Source organism: Misgurnus anguillicaudatus, chromosome 3 (assembly GCF_027580225.2).
Source record: "Misgurnus anguillicaudatus chromosome 3, ASM2758022v2, whole genome shotgun sequence".
Lineage (NCBI taxonomy): Eukaryota > Metazoa > Chordata > Actinopteri > Cypriniformes > Cobitidae > Misgurnus > Misgurnus anguillicaudatus.
This window is the reverse complement of record NC_073339.2, coordinates 27,974,177-27,982,426: the sequence shown is the minus strand read 5'-3', so window position 1 is coordinate 27,982,426 and position 8,250 is coordinate 27,974,177. Positions and strand designations below refer to the sequence as shown.

Below are 8,250 nucleotides of genomic sequence, written 5' to 3'. Positions count from 1 at the left end.
TGTTATAACAAAGCTGTGAGAGTGGAACATTAATTCTCTTCCATGACTTTATTCTACAAAGTTGCATCCATGTCAGTGCAAGTGACTCAAGACCTCTCCTTTTGGCAAACCTATCATCACGCGCCTGTCCATTTGCATGCCATACACCCAGAGCTCCCAAAGAATCCTCAACATCCCAGGACAGGCTTCCCTGTTCGGCATTTTCCCCCGTGCTTGAGTCTCTTGCTACATCTGATGACCTTCTAACTGTCCTTAGCAGGCAGTGGGTTTGGATAATGAGGGGATTGATACGAGGGCTCTCTTCCTGTAGGCGATGGGGGGAAAGTAATATAAAGTAAGGCCCTGGCAATCACAGAGAATTGTTTCAATCCTTTGTTGTTGTTTATGATTAAGAATATCTTTGTCAGAAGTGTCCTTGGCTTTTTTCTTTTGAAAGTATGACAGCACATGTAGCCTATAAATACATACTACATTCTACTTAACCATGAATCAATAATCCTGCTAAGGTGTGAAAACTTTACACAAGAGAAGAGGTTAAAACATCTTCCGTATTTGTGAATGGTAGGGTGGATGGAGAAGGGAGAGCAAAGCAGGTGTGATTTCTTTCCTGGAGTCAAGCAACATCATCAGCTTGACATTTTCCTCTGTGCCCATGGACAGGAAATATGTGTGACATTTATTGAACAGACACACAGTCTATGACAGCTTATTGCAATCCCAAAGGACCACAACACGAAGAAGGTTCAATAGCTCATCATCAACTGCCCTTTGAGTAATTAGACAATTGTAAGGCCCTTTCACTATCTGACATAAACCAATACATATACTCAGCTCCCACAGGTGGCTTCGCAGTTGATTTCGGGAGCTCTCAAATAGGAAGCTGCTTTAATGTCATGTTTTTCTCAAGCAAATAAAGGAGCCAAGCCGCTGAGTTCATAGCTCTTGGAAGTCAACTCTTAGAGCTTGGCTTGCCACTTGATGGAGTTCAACTGACTAAATTGTTCTCATTTCAAGCTCTGTAATCAAAAAGATTAAAACAAGTAGTAATATAAGGCAATTTAATACGGACACACAATTTGTCACACCTCATGTTAAGCAACTGAACATAATATTGTATCGATTCCTCATAATGTCTAAAATGTCTATTTTCTCTGTTCTCTTGTTTAATTTCAGGGATGTACTGTAATATATCATTTAAATAGCAATTTAAGCTTTCTATATACTGGGCATATGGTATTTACTCTCCATGGCCTTGCACATTAGATGAATATGCAAATCCTGTGTGTGTGTAGCTTGTTACCCCAGAACGAATTCTACAAGTTTAATCCCTGATCTATTATTTACCTCTTGACCAAACATGTGAAAGGTGCTTGTAGGCACTCAAATCAAAATGACTGCCTTCGGATTTAGGGTTTCTTGTGGTCAACATGAGAAGCCTGTCATTTGCTTTCCTTTATTCTTCCCTCTTGAGAATCCAATGCTGTGTGTACTCTAGGGGGTGAAAAAGTAACTCCATAATTAATTTACGACAGGTCTGTTATTCAAGTTTCAGAAATATAGAACATTTCTCCAACATCTCATTCTGAGACAAAAAGTGATCTCTGTCTGTGCTTTTTAAATGAAATATGCTTAGTGAAAATTATCTAAATATTTAAAATAATAATAAAAAATCAAGAACTATTTTAGATCCTAACATGGCATTTTAAAAATTATTTACAAATTAAAAGCATTAGAAAGCCACTTCAGTATGTTTACTTAACGCTAAATAGAAAGCAAAACTTTAAAGTGCACACTATAGCTTACAGTTTCCCTTTTAAACGCAAGATTTAAACTGTTTTACACATACAAAACGCAAAGCCAGTAGCCTACTAAGTGTCCTATCAACTGTAGCCTACTTGACAGTGGATAGTACATAATTATAGCATATAGCCAACTTTATACCCTATAGCCTAAGTAGTCCATGATACCAACTACATCAGAATATAATAAACTTTCAGCTAAAGGTTTACACAATGCTAATATGCTATCACCTACAATAGAAGCCAATACAGTACACTACACTACACTACTACACTATTACCATGTTCCGTTGTAATGCAGCAGTCAAGAGAGAGCTGACTATGCAGAAGAAATAGCCGGGATTGAGTAAGACAGTCAGTTTTCTCTTCCCGGACAGCCTGAGATTTACCCCGGTGCTTCAAACTACCCACCCACTTCAGTCCCGTTTGAGTCCCGCTGGGGTAGCTTAAACGAGCGGATCTGAAGCCGCAGAACCAGCGCTTGGCTTCTGGATCCAGCGAAACTGCTTATATTTTAGCCAACGGGCTTCCTTCGTCTACAGTGACTTTAGTACATGCGAATGACGAGAGCTAGAACTGACTCGTTTTCATCACTGTATCTTTATCGTCTTAACATAACGGACTGTTGTTTTAATGGATTCAGATTTGATGAGGCAAACATAAAGTTTAGAGTGACTTCAGAGAGATTTGCGTAAAGAAGAAGAAGAGAGAAAAGAGGAGAAAGTACCCCCACATGAGGGCGAAATCTGCCTGAACTTGATTCTGCCATTCACACAATATGAAGAAATGGTAAGTAGCTATGACCGATCAACGCATCAACACTTTACAATAACTAATATAACAACATTAGCAAACAATACTACATTGATACTATAAAACGTTTAACATATTATTAGTTCACGTAAGTTTAATTCGCTGCAAATTGTCATGAAACATTTTTTTTTTTAATAACAATCAAATGTGCACACATAACTGAACTTTACATAAACTACCTAACTGTTAAACCTTATGTTAGTTAATGACTTTTGTGAGTTATAAATCTTTAGTAGTTTAATAAAAAAAATCTGCCGTGCTGACCACCTTGACAAACAATATCATTTTACCTGAACATTCTCTGACCCTTGTACGTTACTTTCATCTAAACACCATATGCTTTTATCATTGTCTTAGTCAATTTAGCATCAAATGTTATAAGAAAATAAATACACAAATAAATCAAATTTATGTCAAATGTAAAACTGATAACACAACCTAGAATTGATTCACTATATTTTAAACTTATTTTAACAGACTTCTTTGAAAACATATAGCCTACAGTATGTTTTTTGTCAAAAGTTCAAATGTTTTTTCAGTGTTTTTTTTCTCCAAAACCCCCTCAAAGTTGTAGCAATTTAATATTTTTGTGAATTCTACATTCCAAGCTAACAATGCAGTGTCATCATATTTTTGCTATAGCTGTTGGGTAAATAAGTGAATTCAATGCAACCACATTGGCATCAGGTTAAGTTTAACTACACAATAAAAGTACATCTTAACCATGTAACTGTTGTGTTGTAATGTCATAGGTGTATTTTTATTTAAGTCATTGTTTGAGTGAAGATAGCTGTCACATTATTATCAAACTATAAGTTGAAATTGTATAATTTCATACAATTCATTATTTAAATAATTTTGCCAAAACAATAGTCTTACATATTTAGGTATTTTGTATGTTTCCGCTTACATTTGACACACACGCACACACACACACACACACACACACACACACACACACACACACACACACACACACACACACACACACACACACACACACACACACACACACATCTATTTGTTTTATTTAAGTATTAATTTGCATTAATCTATACAAAAATAGAAACATATTTATATCTTGATATCATTAGTTATTTGTGTAATTAAATCACTCAGCGTGATTAAATAAACTCAGATGAACCAGTTCTTTTTAAACAAAAACCTTATTATTTGTTTGTTGCCTGGTTTTAAATAATTGTTCTTTCACAGTATTAAATACTTAAAAAAAAGTAAAAAATATACAGTTCATTGGAAAACATGAAAATGTAGCAACCTGTTGATGAAAAATGCTATATTTTTTCATGCTTTTATCATCCTAGTGTGTGTTGCGTAGTCATTCACTCTGCTGAAAAGAGAGAAAGTGATTTACAAGGGCAGGTGAACATTGAGGCAATTCAGCTGCAGAGAAATCACAGACAAGAGGAGATATCCCTGAATATATACTAGTTAAAAAGGTCATTTAGCTTCTCTGCTTAAGGTTTATAAGATTTGGTGCCTTACGTCACATCTTGTCCTAATCTCAGCGACTGTCTGTGATGGGGCACAGTTGTTCAGGCGCTGCAGTCAAGAATGCCAATTTGCATTCCAAGAGTGTCATTTGATGACTTTTATCTGCACGGTTCTCTGGACTTGTCTGGACACTTAACATTTCATCTGATCCATGTCAAGAGTCAAACGCAGTTATGTCCTCCCTCTTCATCTCTATCTTTTTCTCTCTCTCTGTCTTTCTCTTTGTCTTTCTCTGTCTCATTTCTTTGCTTCTTTAAAAAAAGACCAGAGGTTCAGTCAGGGGAAAGTGAAAGGGCAGTGTAGGAGAAATGAGCGTGTGTGTGTGTGAAAGAGAGAGGGAGGTTAAATGAAGAGGTGCTTTCATGTTAAAGATGCAGTCTAAGGCTGTACTTGTCAACGGTGCTGGTGTGGTTCTCCAGGGGCCCTGGCAGAGTAAGAGGGTAGATGATGGTTAGACGGTTCAATAAGCGCACAGACAGGTAGCCCTAGTGACATCCCCTGGAGACATTGTCTTAATGAAGAGCAGGTCCACTTAGCCCTATGTTCTCTGACCCTCTACCTACCCTGCACACACGCGCATGCACACGCACGCACGCACGCACGCACGCACACACACACACACACACACACACACACACACACACACACACACACACACACACACACACACACACACACACAGAGCTCATTTGATTTGATAGCTTTTTTGAGTTGGTGGCATAAAACTGTCAGACCTTATGCGCAGAAATGAGCTACTTATAAAACACAATACAAATGCTTGCAATTATTATTTTTATTGTATTTAGTCTGTAGAAAAAAAATGGCTGGTGTGACCTGTAACCTGTTCACACGTAGGTTTTAAACGTCCTGATGTCCTCGAGTTTTTTAAAGGGCTGTTTTGGTTTCCATGGGCTTGAAGCTTGTGTGCTGCTTTCCTGCATACTTGCCAGAATGCATTTAGTTTCTTTTTCATTATAAAAAAATTGCTGGATGGACAAAGCCACAATAAAATATCATAAATATTAATTTAATGCTCTTTTTGGTCTGTATTGTAACTCATTTTAGCATTTTTTTTTACAACAGGTCAGGTAGGCCGTAACACCAGCAAAACATCTGAGTACACACCACAGAACAGTGCTTTTGCTAGAGAGAAAGTTAAAATTGCTTTTTAAGTACACTTGCACTGTTGGAGAAATTGAATACTGTTGGGCGTTTTCACATGCACGTCTGTGGATTTTGTACAGAACAGGAGTTGTGAACACCAAAACTTTTAAACGCGTCTGAAAACGCCTGGAGGACACCGATTGCCAGCTGTTTTTTCAGCTGAGCGCTAGCTTTCTTCAGCCAAGCGCTTTGGTGGCTGTGATACTTGAGCTGTGAGCCGGTTGGTTGTTGTAATACTTGTCCCGCCCCTCCTCCACTGTGATTGGACGGCCGTGTGAGAACTGACATTGATGAGCAGAGCTTTTCACCCAAAGTTGAATCTCTTTCAACTCTCGAAGCTCAGCGCAGAGAGCTGGGTTTCAGCGCAAAAAAAAAAACGCTAGCTGCTGGCTTATTTGAAAAACGCAGAGTTTCTTTGGAATCAATTGAAAACATGCGCCGGCCACGAGCGTAAAAGCTTGGTGTGCACGCCCCCTAAGACTCAGGCGCTTTTTCTTAAAGGGGACAGAGAATGAAAAACCATTTTTACCTTGTCTTTGTTGAATAATGGTAGTCTACCCGCATTCACAAACATACAAAAAGTTCTAGACATTCTAAACATCTTAGTCTCATAGAAATTCCTCTTTTAGAAATGTCAGCCAGAAAACTGCCCAATCTATGTCACCTTTAAAGGACAAGTTCGGTATTTTACACTTAAAACCCTGTTTTCAGATTGTTTATGATGAAATAGAACGGTTTTGACTGAAATTTCGACATATGCGGCTGCCCAGAGAATTTTTGGGTGTTTGTGTTTCAGCTCCTACCTTTACAATTGGTTTAATGGTGCACTGGAACAATCCTTCCTAAAATGCATTAAACTTTCGTTTACAAAGACGTGAAACTCACCGAGTGGTCAGGGGTGTTCACTGGTATGCTCACACAAAAATCGCTGCAAAATACGCATTCCAACAGGTTTTATCGTAGTTTTTGCCAACTCCATTGACTTGTATTAGTTGTGCTGTGAGGTACGGTATTACTCGGCGCCGGGAACTTTGTTTGTATTCTTGCAATTGGCAATGGTGGATTAGCGCCACCAACTGGGCTGGAGTGTCTATTATTCAAGCTCTAAGCGGAAGAATGTACGGGTGTGGGGCGTTTGGAAAAATAGGTCCACAAGTTAACAACGAATGCTAAAACAGCTGTTGGAAAGCATCTTTTAACGCGATTTTTGTGTGAGCACACCACTGAACACCCCCGACCACTCGATAAGCCCCACGTCCCTGCAAACGAAAGTTCAATGCATTCCAGAAAGGATTGCTCCAGTGCACCACCAAACCCACTGCAGAGGTAGGAACCGAAACACAAACACCCAAAAATTCTCAGGGCAGCCGCATATGTCGAAATTTCAGTCAAAACCGCTCTATTTCATCATAAACAATCTGAAAACAGGGCTTTAAGTGTAAAATACCGAACTTGTCCTTTAAGGAACTATCAGAGCTGTAGGTGACTTATATTGTAAAAACAATACACAATTTAAAAACATTAATAAAAAATCTAACCTGACATCGATAGACTTCCACATACTCTTGAATCAGTCCTTTTAGAGTACTTTTATTACTGGTAACAAGCTAAATAAATGACAAGTAATCACCATTTCATTCAGATATCATATCTAATATGTATCAACTACTACTGAGCTAGTGCTACTATGTTAAATTAATGTATATAATATTAGCTACAGATCCTTGAATTCTAGTCTGGCTGCCAAAACTCTCTTCACAGCAGTGATCTATGCTCACCGTCTCCCCTCATCTTTAGGAAACCTAAACATTTAATTTTCGACAAGGTTTTTGTTCCAGAGGTCAGGTTACCCACTAGCTGGACCGATAAACACATACAGACCAGAAGTTAACTTTGGGCCAGCAACGCACATACGTCCGATGAAACCGTCTATATACATACACAACTCAATTTAAAGCTGTTGCATTGTAATTATGGAGTACATCAAGTTAATGGCCTTCTATGTTAATCTTTTGTTTATTTCTAATCATATCACAGAATAGTTAGATCATAATCATTTACAAATTCATTGGTAAACATACCCCGGGTTCACAGACAAGGCTTTAGCTAATCCTAGACTAAAACCCATGTTTAAGCTGTCTCAACTGAAAATAACTTGCACTGACGGATCCTAAACTATGCGAGTGCCATTGATTTGTCTCAAGATACACACCAGTAACGTCTTTGTTTAACGCATGTTTATAAAATTTTCGTGAAACATCTTAATTTAACTAATGCCTAGTCCTGGCTTTAACTATGCCTTGTCTATGAAACCAGGCCCATATGCCTTAAAGAAAAACCCTTAAAAACACCAAATAGTAACATACAAGAAATACTGCCTCTGCTGTTGCAAGTATTTTTTTTTTCAGGTTATGTGGTTTTATGGTGGTATGTAGCATAATAGTGCAAAAGCATTCCAGCGGTTAAATAGTCAAACATGCACTTTTATATTAAATACATTTTTTTTAAATAAAAAACAATTTGAAATAAAAGTACACAGTCACTGAAAATGTTAAGATATCAGGTCATGCTTTCTTGTATTGCTGCTTTATTGCCAAACTATTGCTGCTAAATAGCTGTAAATGCTGCTGTTAAACAGAAATGCTCAGTTGCCGGAGCTGAATTGATGATGTAAGGAAATGATAGTTTAAGGGAAACCTCTGCTCTTCTAAAGAACTAAGACAATAATTCACTTCTTTTCACAGAGTGAATTGAGCTGGGCAGGGATTGTTGTGGATTTACAGGCAAGCTCAAAACAGAAGCCTGAAGTACTCAGTGGGGAGGTGTATGGTGATTGTGTGTGATTTATTTTTTATAGTTTATATGGAGGTAGTATAGAGTAAGATGTAATGCCATATTGTGCCATACAGAATGTGCTGTATAGAAAGGCAACAATGGGACTTCATTTGTTTCTTAATAAAAA

The 8,250-nt window shown here is 37.9% G+C and overlaps 1 protein-coding gene and 1 long non-coding RNA gene across 6 annotated transcripts in view; one reads left to right on the top strand and one right to left on the bottom strand.

Moving 5' to 3' along the window:
• Positions 1 to 333: 333 nt before the first annotated feature.
• Positions 334 to 2,219, bottom strand: LOC129444558 (uncharacterized). The gene is made up of 3 exons (XR_008644535.2): positions 2,081 to 2,219; positions 1,345 to 1,491; positions 334 to 1,016 (listed from the first exon to the last, which is right to left on the bottom strand). It is a non-coding gene; the product is annotated as an uncharacterized lncRNA (long non-coding RNA).
• A 232-nt stretch (positions 2,220 to 2,451) lies between these two features.
• bnc2 (basonuclin zinc finger protein 2) overlaps positions 2,452 to 8,250 on the top strand; it is a 384,791-nt gene continuing 378,992 nt past the window's right edge. For 4 of the 5 annotated variants that reach the window (XM_055205284.2, XM_055205285.2, XM_055205283.2 and 1 more), the window contains exon 1: positions 2,452 to 2,588. Coding sequence is in view for 1 of the 5 variants with exons in the window: in XM_073863763.1 (XP_073719864.1) it covers positions 2,578 to 2,588 (11 nt within the window). In the remaining 4 variants the exon portion in view is untranslated. The remainder of the gene's footprint in view (positions 2,589 to 8,250) is intronic. The other variant, XM_073863763.1, reaches the window with a different exon arrangement.